This window comes from Maylandia zebra, linkage group LG12 (genome assembly GCF_041146795.1).
Source record: "Maylandia zebra isolate NMK-2024a linkage group LG12, Mzebra_GT3a, whole genome shotgun sequence".
Lineage (NCBI taxonomy): Eukaryota > Metazoa > Chordata > Actinopteri > Cichliformes > Cichlidae > Maylandia > Maylandia zebra.
The window spans coordinates 37107473-37121512 of NC_135178.1; the positions used below are offsets into that span (position 1 = coordinate 37107473).

The window sequence follows — 14040 nt, forward strand, 5'->3', positions numbered from 1 at the left end:
ATCGACTTCCTATTTGCAAAAGCGCGAAAGAAATGTATTAATTACAAGAGCAAGCAATGGTGCCTCGATTTAAATAACATCCCATGAATGAATCATGTTTCCCTCTACATTTTTCTTCTGCTGATAAACTGAAGGTTATTTGCATGAGCCACATCGGCTAAACTTCTCTTCATTTATTGCTTTATCCCCCCCACCACCACCACCACCCACAGCCACCCGGTTTCAGTTCAACTTTGCTGGAGCAACAATTTAATTTCCCCGCGCAGGATCCAATAAACCTTCACTGCATAAAACCTCCTTTCTCCCCTGTCACAGTCTTTGCTGCGCGTGGAGATAAATCCACATATCTGACATGGCTCACGACAGGTTAAGTGAGGCGCAGATAAATGAGGACACCCCCCCCCTCTCTCAGGCCAAAGGCACATCCATTCATGATTTATGACACTCGTTAAAAATTAAAACCCAGTGAAATTGTCGTTGTGCAGACTTTGCAACTCCAAACTTACCACCTCGAGGCCTCCGAACCTTCTGAGAGGCTGCTGGTAAAGCTTTTCACTGAGCGTGCTGTTGTGCTTGCACCAACAAACAGAGTTATCAGCATTTGCTTCAGGAGAGAATTAGCACATATATGTAGAATTTTTAAACACTGGATTTTTGACATAGGGGCCAGTGGTAATGTTATAGCTGTTCCAGTAGTACCCATGTATCAGGGTCATAAATCACATTGTTATAATTACCCAAAATGTGCTCTAAACTCCCAAACTGCTCCTTTTATACCTGACTTTTAGGACCTCCAAGCCTGTAGTTATGTTCATTATCAGTTAGAGCCCCTCCTCATTCTTTTCTTCTTCTTCTTTGGTGCAATACTATAAATACAGTGTACCCCTTTTGCCTCTCCCCTTTCCTACAATTCCCCTGTGGGAGAGGTGGGTGTCATTTCTTTCCAACACTTTAAAACACACATATAATGCATATTTAGCCACCTGGATGTTTCTGATTGCGATTTTAATTCAGTTATTGTCATTATTAAGCCTGTTTTTGTTAGATGTTATAAGTGTGTAGTATGTGTGTATCATAAATGTGTTTTAGGCGCCATAAATGCTAGCATGAATATATACTCCTTGCTAGCTTGGGAGCTGTGGTGGGTTGAGCTAACCCTCTTCCCCACTGTTTGTATTTGGTCGTCGGAGCTGGAGTGGGCAAATTCTTTACTTGGAGGTCTTTCTTTCTTTTACCTTTTTTATCAGGTATGTCGGATTTCATGTTGTTGTTTTTGTTTTATCTTATGTCAAATATGTTACGTGGAAATGCATACTTTATGTTTAATGTAAAAATAAATGCCAGCCCTTACTCGACTGTACTTGGTTTCAGTTTTTTCCAAGTGAGTACCACATGACGTACGTGAGGTCATTACAGCAGCGCAGCCTCCACACAGTCGATCCAAGCTCAGATTGATCAACTTTTCCATTTAAATAATCAGCTTAGCGCTCGGGAAGGCCTTAACGCAGAGGAGCACGCCGTCGTAACACGTAAAGGTCACCACTTCTGCTCTGCTTCATCTCACAGTTCTGAAACTTTCCCCTCCAGCTGCCGATTCACGACCGGCGTTAAAGCGACGCTTTCACACCTTTGCGCGTTTGTGCCCCCAAATGCCAGCGTGGACTTCGATACAGAAATCGTGTAATAAACAGACTTTAAGGGGCCACAGAGCTCTTTGTATTTGACTCAGGTTCACATTTGTCACTCTCTGTGGGCTGACGAATGACCAGCCCTGGCAGGACAATTTCATTTTGGGAAATTGGCTGAATCTTCAGCGTCCTGCTGTGCGCTCTGACTGTAAAATGAGGTTTTTTGCTTGGTTTGGTCTCTGCTAGAATTGATCATTAGTGAAGACAGGATTTATGTGCAGGCAGCAACAAAACGATCAGCAGTCATTTATGATGGGAAGTTAATACTGAGGCTTTTTTCCACAGGACTACGCAGACATTTGACTCCACAGACACATCACAGAGGAGGGGTCACGAGTTGATACCAGCGACCAGTTGAAAACCAGTCCCACCACCAGGTACTGTGAAAACTGTGCGGAAATTAGTGGTCCTAATATTCGCGTTTTCAGAGATTTTCCCTGAGATTCCCGACTTTAAATCCAGACTGGCACCGTCGGACACTTTATGACGCTTATAATAATGTGTCGTCTAGATTCGCTTCAGGTCACAGACTCGCGGAGATGAATTTCTCTGACAATAGTCTGACGGCAACACTGGATTCAACGAGTGACACATCATTTCTACCAGCACCTTTACGCTGTTCGTACTCGACAGGAGTGGATGATGATGAAGGTAATTTACCTTAAAAAAAGGGTAACGTCAGAATGAAAAGCACAATCACAGGAATATTAGTCACACCAGCCCAGCGATGACAGGTAAGGTGAGTAGAAGAGCGCTGAGGTTTTCATGCTCATCAGCCTCAAACTTTCAGTCAATGAACGTCTGAGATTGAATGATTTTTGTGGCTTTCTAAAGTGTTGCCATCCATGCATTGACTTATTTAAAACTTTTGTTCATGGAGATTATGGAATCTGAAGACATTATCTCTGACATTTTGCAATATGCAGCTCTTTAAAGCCACACTTATCTACATCATGACAATATACGATATGAGCTAACACAAACAAAAACACGTCCCCAGGCCAGCGGCGCAGATACGAAGCTCGACTGTCTTGATTTTTCCATCTCAGATTTTCAAAGCACGTACGAGGTTACCAAAGATGCTCAGCGAACCAAAGCGGCTCTTTCAGCTTTGACGTTTTTAACTCAAAAACAGCCACAGAAGCAAAAATAGCCACAGCAGTAACACTTTAATAGAGCGACCAGCTCTTTCATGCTCGAGCAGCGTCAGTGATAATAGCAGCCCCGCCCAGCATCCCAGCCTCGGAGAATTTATGGGCAGTAACAAGACGCAGACGCCCGAGCGAACAGGTACACGAGCTGTGGAGATGCAGCAAGTTGAGCATCACATAAAATTTCATCTGTGTCATTTGCCAGAACTGATATCAGATATTGCTGAGTGGGATTTCACAGTTTAGACATATTTATTCACCACAAAATATAACGAGCATGCTGTCAAATATGACTGCCTGAGAAAGTCATCCCCATGGTTACTAAGGAAAACATGCCATTCATTTTGATCTGCAGATAAGTCTGCATAATTATCAGAGCTCGATTTTAACCGTGAGCTGCATAAATCAGCACAAACACTTTCAGAGCTCTAACTTTACAAATTCACATGCGTGTTGCTTGTGCTTCTAATTCAGTTCCATCTAGTGAGGATCACTTATTTAAAATCTCCACTGATTAGGGCTCAAGAGTCAGGGTTAGAAATGAAGTGTCAAAAAGCGAGTCAATCCCAATTGCACTGCCAGGATTAACAGCCTAAATGCACAGCATAGAGCCTGATATTAAACAAACACGCAGCAGTTTCAGTTTCCCCTCAATGACACCCGTAAGGTTTTTATTTACACATGTCAGCTGTTTAAGTTATGCAATACTAGGAGGTGACCCACTTTGAGTAACAGGTGGATTGTGACACAGACGGGTAAAGCCACTCGCAGCCTGTGAGCCTTTAGGTAATCTGACTGAGTCACTGAACCTCCTCAGCATGTTTGTGCTGTTTGTGCCTTCAGAAGTATTTATAATGAAGTTATGTGACACATGTTATGGATAACCACGTTTTGGTTAAAGGTGGTTTCATCGCCAGCTCCAAAGAAGGAAAAATAAACATGGCGGCATCAACAATGCTAAAGCTTGAGCCTTCACAGCAGGTGACACCATTTTTGATATACAGTCTATAAAATACTGCACAGTGAATCTCTTGTAGCACATTGTTAAGGCTTTAAAGCACACGATCCACCTTATTCCTAACACGAGGCAGCTGAGCTCTTATTTTGAAGGAACAATAGAAAAAAAACAAAAGCTCCCAAAATTCACGTGAGCACGCCCGCTCGCTGAGCTGGCTGAAAGTAAATATTTGGTTGTAAAACATACATTTAATACCACAACATTAGGTTATAACAGAGTGAACTGCGCTAGTCACTATGCTAAAGAACGCTCAACCATAGACTGTATATTAAAGACGGACATAGCGATAGTGACATCACACATTTCGGCCATCGCCATGGTAGCTTTTTGAAACCAGATGCGATCAATTAAAGGACACCTCACACTCATACGGTAACGGTTTGTCAATAACAAGGTGGACTCACCCTGCAACTGAATGTCTCGCCCCCTGCTGGCCTTCGTGAACACTGCAGGTTTATGCACTTCCACACCGGCTTCAGGCTATGAGCTCAGGAAGCGAGGCCAGTTTATGGGATTCGAGAGACCCATTTATCGACAGACTCCCGTCTCGTAGCTCTTCCAAACTCGCATTTTAGATTTTATATAACTAAAATTTTCTGTCAGCTCAGGCGAGCACGGCAGATTACGAGAAGTTCCTGCGGCATGCTGGTCACCATAGTAGTCAAACAAACACGAGTGTGCGGCGCGGAGCAGCCTGCTGGCGCTCGCTCAGATTAATTCTCTGTTCTGCTCTCACGTCATGACGTGTCTTCAAACAGACAGTATGGCTAAAAACAGTTTACTGTGCCACAGTAACCTACATTTGCTTCTTCAACTACATCACGTTATCCACGCTTATTTATAGCTTACAGAATGGGCCGACACTCGCAGCTTTTATTTATAGCTCTAAGGAGAGGGCCAACACTCGCTGCTGATCAGGGTGTTTTAAGCACGCTGCACTAATGTAATATTTCTCTCTAGTTGACCTTCGGGATGGCACCAAGGGTAGCTGCTGTGAGATTTGTGAGACAAGTGCAAAACCCTGAAGCTTTCCTTCCCCCATAAATAAAACAGAGCAGCTGAAGTCATGTGAAGTGCTGCAGGGTGGCTTTATACGAAGGGCAGGGACGAGCGAGCTCGTGTGGAGCCGTCATACCTTTGAGATGAGCTCGTCGTGGTTGGCCAGATGTGCTCGGCAGTGAATGCAGCTGTAGGTGCGGTGGCAGGACGGCAGGTAAGCCTGGAAGGTCTTAGACTTGGTCATCTTCACCATGTCAGTGGGGCAGGGCTCCTCGCTGGTGTCAGGGCTGGCACTGGAAGAGTTGCAGCTCTGCTGGACTTGCTGACAGAAGAAACACTGGAAGATGCAAGCAAAAGCCGTCGTTGTTGTGGAGTGGGTGTGTGGCACGCTCCACACAGACACCACGGGAGAAAATCAAACCTGCGGATAAGTGGGAAAAGGAAAGAGATGATGTGGTGAGCGGCACGTTCCGCACTTCCTATTTATAGCGCTCGTGAGCTTAATTGCATTTCCAATATAAACAGCTCGTTCACTGGAGCAATCATTTGATTAGAAACATCTATTAAGTGATTACAGTCGCATGTTGTCCCCGACCAACACGGCTGCATGGTTATGTAACTTAATATGACAACGAGTCAGAAGCCACATAACACGTTTCACCTGCTCTCAAACTATTTTCTTCTTCACAGCACATGATAGAAACCAGCCTGTCTTCATTTTGTCTCTTTAGACTGAAAGATGCGAGAAGAGATCAGCAGCTTGGAGATAAGTCAGAGGAATTTCTCAGGAGAAACAAAAATCGTTCAAAAGACAAAAATATACAGGATTTCGAATCTAAAACTCGGCACCAACTCTTGTGCCTGTAGAAACTTAAGGAAATGCTGCTCAGATGTCAGTTTTTCAAGTAGCTCGATAAGTTTTCCTCTCATGTCATTAATTTACACGAACAAATGGCTCATAATCATTTTTGTTGGACACTTGACGTCAAAGTATGTTAATGCACGCCGAACGATCCAGGCAGTGTTTTCAGTAGGAGAAGTGTTGCATCACTCAGCCGAGTGATTTCTTCAGTCTGGAATGAACTTGGCTGACTGATGAAACGTTTGTTTATATGAATCAACTTTCTGGGATTTTATGTCAAAGGATACCATTAGTCACATCTCTTGGCCTTATCTTGGAACGTGGCGTTTAAAGAAGAAAGAGGCACGACTGTCTGCAAAGGTTTCAGAGGTAAAAGTGAAAGCAGGCGCCTGCAGCGCCGCAGTAAAAACTGCACACCAGCACAGCTGCTGAGACAATGAAACAGAGGCCCGATAATAGGTGCGAGCTTTGAAAGGGGTTCACGAAAAACACGTCTGCAGATCTACACAGATGCTAAACATCCACCCACGTGGAGTCTTCCTTCTCCTCCTCCTACTCCTGTTTGCAAGCATGCGACTCCCAGCTGACCAATAAGAGATTAATGCTCACATAAAAATGCATATGTGGAATTTTTTTAACCTCAAAAAGAAAAAAAAAAAGAGAGCCCGGAGTGACAGACCTGCACAGATCTGCCACAACATTAAAACCACTTGCAGGTGAAGTGAGTGACATTGATGATCTCGTTAGGATGTAATGTCCTGCGGGGACTCGTCGGCTCCTGGAACTGCACTGACATGCAGATGTTACTTTCACACTGCTACGGTTACTCTGCGCTTCCTGTGGGACTGTGCAGGTAGGGGGAGTTGTTAGATTCATTTAAGCGTACCTGTACAGGCTAGAAACCGAGCCTAAATAAGCTCAGTGTAATCGATCTCTCCCCCTCTGCCTCCTTTGATTTGGTTTGCTCCATCTTTTGCTTTCTGCTAACAGCACCACCACACATATCGCTTCTCCATACACAATCAGAAGTCTGTGTTGGCAGGGGTCTCCCACAGCAAACTGTGTCCCCACATTTGTTAAAATGAATAAATATGATCACAAAAGTTTGCAAAGGTCTTTGCAAGAATGTTTTAAAATGCATTTAATTATTAAACCAGATCCAAACAGCATGCAGACTTTTTCCCAGATTTCAAACTTCCATGGACATGCCTGAACAAGCCCCATCCCAGACACCAAGGCTGTGATCCTGGACTGAATCTAAATCAAGAAAAGACTAAAAGTAGGTGTTAAAAACATCCCACAAACAGACTTGGATAAAAGAATAAAATGAGAGGATATTTTGTGCTCGCCAAACTAAAAGCAAATAGAAAAACTGAGGAAGTGTTCTTAGTTTTAGTTTTCCCCCCAGTGTGGTCGGGTTTGTGACACAACCAGCCTCACGAGGCTTTGGAGTGTGTGATTACTGGGATGTCCACCGGACTGTGACTCAACTTCCTTCACAAACTGTTGCATTTTGCTATTGTGAGCATCGTATCTTGGCCCTTAGTAAAACCCGCACTTTTATAAAATTCAGAAAATAAAACTAACCTGAAGCTAAACATTGCAAACTAAACTGCAACGAGTAAACCCACGAAGAGCTAATGCAAAGCCCCACCCACTCGGTGTCCTGACCTTTAAACTTCTCAGAATAATCATGATTAATCGTTAGGTTTGTGCATTGTAGCCAGGCCAGAAAACACATTTTTATTTACTGAGGCATTTCTCCACATTTACACAAAATAAATGAATCACTGCTGTAACTTTTAAAGGTGCAGTGGAACTCACGCAGAATTCGATTTGAACACATTCAGACCCACTCACTGTTCAGCTCTGCAGACAAACATTCACTGCTGTGCATGGTGCTAAAAATAGCATTGTATTCATTTTTAAAAATCATATTTTGTGTCATTTTCTATTTTACTGGTTGCTGCATGTGAAGAGCACACGCTGATTGAAGGTGCTAAAGGTGACGGACTGATTGATTGGCTGATTGAAGGTACATGTATTGATTTGCAGCAGTGTATCAGCAGCCAGGAGGCGCAGAGCACCTGAACACTGGTGTCGAGTTTCTGGACACCTGTTGAATGCACGCCTGTTATTTGCTGTGCTTTTAGCGCTGATTAAGTTTCCACCGACAGCTGAGAAAAGTCATCTTTGCCTGCTTGTGTTTAACTTTGTTACTGATTTACAAAGTGCATCTTCCCTCATATGGATTTTTTTAAGCCTTTTTCTGCTGAACTACTGACTTTCAGGAAATGAGCAACACGCAGTAACTTTACCAGAGAGTCAAAGTCCTCAGCCCCTAAACATGCAGGGCTAACGGAATGCTAATCGGGTTAACTAAGGTTACTAGGTTAAGGGAGATAAAATTAACCGTGGTAAACACACCCGGCTGGATCTTGATAAATCTTGAGGACTTTAGATTAGATTTCCCAAAACTACACAGCTTTAACGTCATCTGACTAAACTGTGAATGTCAGTTGGGTTGGCATGGTTACCATAATTGGATGGATAAACACAGTTAATGGCTACATAGATGTTACAAACGGTGCCTTTATAGATCCAGGACATGCATTCCCCTTCCTGTTTGTCCCATTGCAATGTGATTGCAGTTCAGGTTGGGGTGCAGTAGGGGGCGCATCGTGAGCTCATCCTCCATAAATGGTGGTAAATTGTGCTAAATGACTGAGACAAATGCATATCAACAACACCCCCAAACGGGTATGAAATGACATTCACACACTTCTGTTTTTCTTGCAGGGAAGCCAAAATTCTCCCAAATAAAAATGGCCGAGGATGTAAAGGGACCCATGGTGCTGTGAGGTTCCTGATACCCACAGAGATGTGTTTCCCTCTCTCACCCTGGCCTATTAAAATCATGTTGAAAACTGGATGAAGAATATGAAATGTTTATATGTTCGGGCTCACCAGCGCCCCCTATGAAACCAGAGCGTGAGGATTCCTGAAGTTTGCAAATTCTCTGGCTCACATTTCCCATGTTGACTGAAATATACGGTGAATCCGACTCTGTGGATCATATTTCCCCATTCAAACACCAACCAGCACATTGTACACCCAAACTCTCAGACTTTCACTTTTATCTCTCAAGAGTTGCTAAGTGAAGGAAAAATCCACCACACGCCTCTCTTAATATAATCTCTGCATAGCAAAGGTTGCCCCGTTAGACAGAAATCCCCTCAAAACAATAACCCTGCGGCCCTGCGAGGGAAAACAATTAAAAAGGCTCGAGAAGTTTCCAATTGAGCTCAATGTGCCGCAACAGGAAGAGCAGCACCGAGACAGAAGCCAGCAGCCAGACAGAAAACAAAGGAACTTCCGCAACTCAACAGGAAGCAGCATGAAGCATGGCTGCTCTGCAAACACAAACACACGAATATATACCTATGCATACACAAAAACACACACACACAATCAGCCAGGTAAAAACCTGACATGCAGACACACTCTGGCCCACAGAGGCCCCACGCAGAGAGCCACGTTTACATACATACAGTATAATCTGCACAGGTGCCGAGGCCTAATCCCTGCATGAAAAGGACAAAATCCCCTCTGAACTAGCTCAGTTTAACCCCAGTGGCACGTACACAATGAAGGTAAACACAAACGCACGCACACACACTTTATAAGCCAAGTTGCTGACTTCAGGCCATTTAAACCACATGTTCTGTTTCTTTGATGAAACTTTAACATTTCTGGAGTTTTGCAGATAAAAGTGCTGATAAAACACTTTAAACACGACGCTTTGAATCCTGCAACATTGTCTCCTCCTCCTATTGTGTCCATGCACTCCATCGCCTGCCATCTCACCTTCTGCTTCTGTTTTTTAATTAAACAAAAATATCTTTCTGCTTTTAAAAAATTAAAAGCAGAAAGATATTTTAAAAGGGTGGCAATGTGAGTGGAGAGGACAGGTAACAGCTGACATTCGCACTGAGCAAAGTGAAAACAAAGAGGCAGCACAGTGTGCGTCTCTGGTAACCACTAACAGGAAGAGTGTCCAGACAAAAGACTCGCTCCCTTCATCACTGAGTCCAACCAAAACAAGCCGATAACATGCGTTTTCGCTGAAAGTCTTACGATCCAAAGCAGTTAATCTGACCGTTAGACGCGTTTGCAGCCCTCCCAATTCCTCCTGCTCCTCTTCTAAATTTGTTTATGCCCAACAAAGAGCACGACGCCAGCTCAGGCGCAACAGTGTTGCTGTCTGCTTTCATTGTTTGTTTTTCTGAGCCTGGCGCTGTCTCTGAATCCAGCGCACACAGAACCTCGGCTGCTGCTTTCTTTCAGTTTTTAGGCAAACGGCGCTTCAGCTGCTGCTGTACTCACCACCTGGATCAGATCTGAGCAGAGCGCAGCTCGGTGGAAAACTGCTTGCTGGAGGAAGAGACAGAGAGGTGTTGTTGTTGGGGGTTTTTTGCACTTCTTGTTGCTTTTTGGACTTAAAGAAATGATTGTCGGCGTCCCAGGCTCTGGTCCATGGGTGATGCTGCCAGATGGGAACTTATTGTTGCCTCCTTTGGGTGATGACGGTTCTCATTTTTCCCCACACGGGCTTTTGTTGTGCCTTTTGTGTGCGCAATGGACTGGCCTGGTTACTTTACGAGGACGTCACCACGTGGGAGGGAGCGTGAGCTTTGATTAACAGCCCAGCTGACCAATAGATGCCTGTGCTGCCTTCAGGCTCCCTTGGGAAAGATGGATTCCAGATTAAGAGCGCAATTCAAGGTAAAATGGTGTGTTTGTGCGATTTTAATGCCTGCCATTCTCTTTAAATCCACCCTTTGAGAACTCTTATTTTATAAAAAGCACAACTCTGTTTTAAAGTTTATTTGTAAACTTTAATCTTGTAAATATTTGTCTTTGTTTACTGGTACATTTGTACTTCATTTACTTTAGATTACCAAAGTATTTTCGACTATTTTTTAAAAATGTGATTTCCACTAATTAGTATTTATATCCATATTTACAAGATTTCTTTTGAAACTTTAAATGCTTTTGGATCCTTTTGGAAAGCCATACTTGGAATTTTTAGTCAACGATCCATCCTTGCTTTATTCTTATCCTGCTTATCCACTTCAGAGTCATGTGGAAGGTGGAGCTTATCCTTGCCTTCAGGCAGTTTACAACCAATTTCCAATCACCAATTAACCTAACATGCTTTTGGACCATGGGAGGAAGCCGAAATGCCTGGAGTGGACACGCAAACACCACACAGAAAGGATCAGATTTGACTTTTGCTTGGACAGGGAAAGAATCACTTTCTTATTTTAGCTCAATACCAGCAGAAAGCCATCTGGCATATGGCTTCAGCTGGAATATGTGCCAAAGTGCAACAACATCTATGAGACATGACAGCTAGCAAGCTAAAGAAGCACAAATTTGGTCCCCTCCAAACATGCCAGAGGCAGTCAGAGGTTTTTGCTGGACTGTGTGAGAGGTAAAGGAGGCAGGCTGCATGCCAGTGGAGATAACTGCAGAGCCATGAAAATTGGTGCCTCAATTTTTTTCTTGTTATTTAGGTTACATTGTTAAATCGTTGTTTAAATGATTAGTAGAAATTGTTTTTGTGGATGGATTTATGCTGCTTAATTTGGTTTTATAAAACAAAATGTTCCCAGAGTCTTCCACCCACATGTTCAGCCAGAGTTTTTCTCTTTGCGAGTCTGAAATTGGTCATAAATGGCATTATCACGGTTTCCTTGTATCACTCTTTAGATGTCTGTGTTTCTGCTGTGACAGACTGTCATCTATTTATTTCCCAGAAAAGACAATCGCATATTTCTGCTTGGAGACCACACAAAGGAGGGAGAACACCCCCCCTACATGTTATTGTTTTTACTGTCGAGATTATTTCCCATGCGGCTTGAACGCACCACAAAAGGGAGGTGGGAGCGCGCAGACACCCGGATGTGTAAATAAATACAAGATGAGAATATGAATCTGGATTCTGTCCTCTACTTCACACACAAAGCAAAATAAAAATCAGACACACTCGTGTGTGTGCAGCTCGGTTCCCCACCTGCGGATCTTCGAGTTAAATGAAGAAGATGATGCGTTTGCGTTCCCTCCAATCACCCCGATGATTAATTATTTCAAGATCAATAATAATGAATCTGTGAGTTAACCAAATAGAACTAAGAAAATGATTGTTTTCATGTTCTTTACAACTAAACAGTCAGACTTACATCATCCGGAAACGTCATAACTGAGTAATAACGAAATAATTAACGGTCGTTTTTCTAAGAGGCAACAACATAGGCGATAAAACAAAGCCTACCACTGTGACAAAGACCAGCAGGTTCCTTCAATGCTCTGTCACGTGATGAAGATGTTTTTATGGAATAAGAGGCAAAAAAACAGCAGCCTTCCTCCTCACCCTCCTCCTCCTCCTGCAGCTGCTGCTGCTGCGCTGTTTATGTGTCAGCGCTGCATCATCCTGTCACTGGACATCACATCTGGAACAGGACGCCACGAATGATCACACCAAACATTAACAAAGGTCTCATATTAAATAGTACAGCTTGTCCTCTTCTTACCCTTCCGCTCCTGGCGTCGTGGGCGCGCTTACCTTAAACAACATTTCATGTTTCTCCTTTTGTTTATTTTTAAAGTGTTTCATAACAATAATAATGAACTGTATCGTGAGGACTGTCGTGTTGTAACAAACCCTGAGGGGCGATATTGCTTCACCACGAGGGCGGCTGATGATGATGATGATGATGCATGTAAACACAATATTGCAGCTTCCTTCAAGAGGTGCAGGCAGAATGCGCGTGGACGTTATGAAATCCGTCCTTTCGCTGTGTTTTTGTCGCCTGTTCACGTGGCATTATAAACACACACACACACACACACACACACACACACACACACACACACACACACACACACACACACACACAAATCTGACCGAGATCTGCAGCCAAAAAAGCGCACCGATGATGATGGTGGTGGTGATGAAGGCAGCGCAGATAATCAGCTGAAAGCAGCGGCAAACCGTGCTTTTTTCTGCTCTTGAACACAACTTGGAGATCAAATTACAAAACGTGTCCCATTAAAGGAGAGGATGTTGTAACCTTATAATTAATGTAAGCAGATTGGTAAAGCCCCACGGTTACATAAATCCACCCGAGCTGCCATCCTGTAAGACCACCGACTTCCACAATGGGGACTAAATGATATCATCTCAAATTCTAGAGGGTGACACCTGATTTTTATTTCTTCCCCGACGCGTCAGACAGTTTAAACCAGCCCCACAGACACGCAGAGCAGGCTTTAAATACGGAAAAACTCCTCTGGTGCAACAGGAAATAGAGTGTGACAAGATCTGCACACACTCTTCTAAAAGCACCACAGCACGGGTGTATCTGACCAGTACATGCGTGTCCTCCAGCAGGTCACTGCTTCTGCACTTACCCCAAAAACTCTTCACCTTCCTCCCCGTCAGAGAACCAAAACAACCCGGCCAAGAAATCGAAGCTTTTCCCTCTGAACCAGCAGTGTGGATACCAGTTTAGAAAACAAACAAAAGAAATACATTAAAATAAAATAAAATAAATGAGGATAGCTTCACCGTCCCATAAAGGCAGCAGCAGCCTCTTTAGGTCGAGCCCAGAGCCATTAAAGTCTCCAGAAACATCAGTGTCCTCGTTGGAGTTTCAATGCGTTCACAAAGCAAAAGCGTGAAGAGTGCAGCGTGGGCGAAATCCCCAAATCCCATCCGCTTGTTTGGGATCAGAGCGAGTGCATGCTGGGGTGCACCTCTGTACCTTCAGCTCTCCGACATCAGCGGCAGGACAGGCCGAGCTGTCCCGACTGCGGCCTTTTTTATACTGAAATCCTAATTAGCTCTCTGATGCGCGCACAGCCGCGTTCACGGCCGCGGATCTGTCAATTATAAGCGTCGCCTCGGTGTCTGCAGCTTCTCTTTAGCGTCAGCGCCGCACGCTTAGAAGGAAAACTTCAGCAAAAAAAGTGCAGAAAAGGCGCAGTTTTATCTCCATCTATCGGTGATGCGTTTAAGTGTCGCAGGAAATGGCGGGTGTCAGACACAGCCCGTGAGAAAACCACGCGGAATCCAACTTCAGCACAAGAATGAGAAATGAAAGAACCCCCCCCCCCCCCCCCCCACACACACACACACACAAATGCAAACTTCTAGAACTATCCAAGAAACAAACAGGAGCTTAAACAGTTTTCTGTCTTCCATTTATTTCACGTTATTCGTTTTCTGGTGTTTTAATTATTATTATTTTCTTAGCT

At 43.8% G+C, this 14040-nt stretch overlaps 1 protein-coding gene and 1 long non-coding RNA gene across 4 annotated transcripts in view; one reads left to right on the forward strand and one right to left on the reverse strand.

Moving 5' to 3' along the window:
- ypel1 (yippee-like 1) overlaps window positions 1–13764 on the reverse strand; it is a 30172-nt gene extending 16408 nt beyond the window's left edge. The window contains exons 1-2 of one of the 3 annotated variants that reach the window (XM_024804366.2): window positions 13195–13764; window positions 4993–5277 (exon numbers count right to left, since the gene is read on the reverse strand). In XM_024804366.2, the coding sequence (XP_024660134.1) occupies window positions 4993–5109 (117 nt within the window). In that variant the 5' untranslated portion in view covers window positions 5110–5277; window positions 13195–13764. Of the gene's footprint in view, window positions 1–4992; window positions 5278–10104; window positions 10336–12055; window positions 12198–13194 lie in introns of those variants that run through there. The other 2 variants (XM_024804367.2, XM_024804365.2) reach the window with 2 other exon arrangements.
- Window positions 1972–8805, forward strand: LOC143421538 (uncharacterized). The gene is made up of 3 exons (XR_013101218.1): window positions 1972–2065; window positions 2200–2339; window positions 8518–8805. It is a non-coding gene; the product is annotated as an uncharacterized LOC143421538 (long non-coding RNA).
- Window positions 13765–14040: the final 276 nt, after the last annotated feature.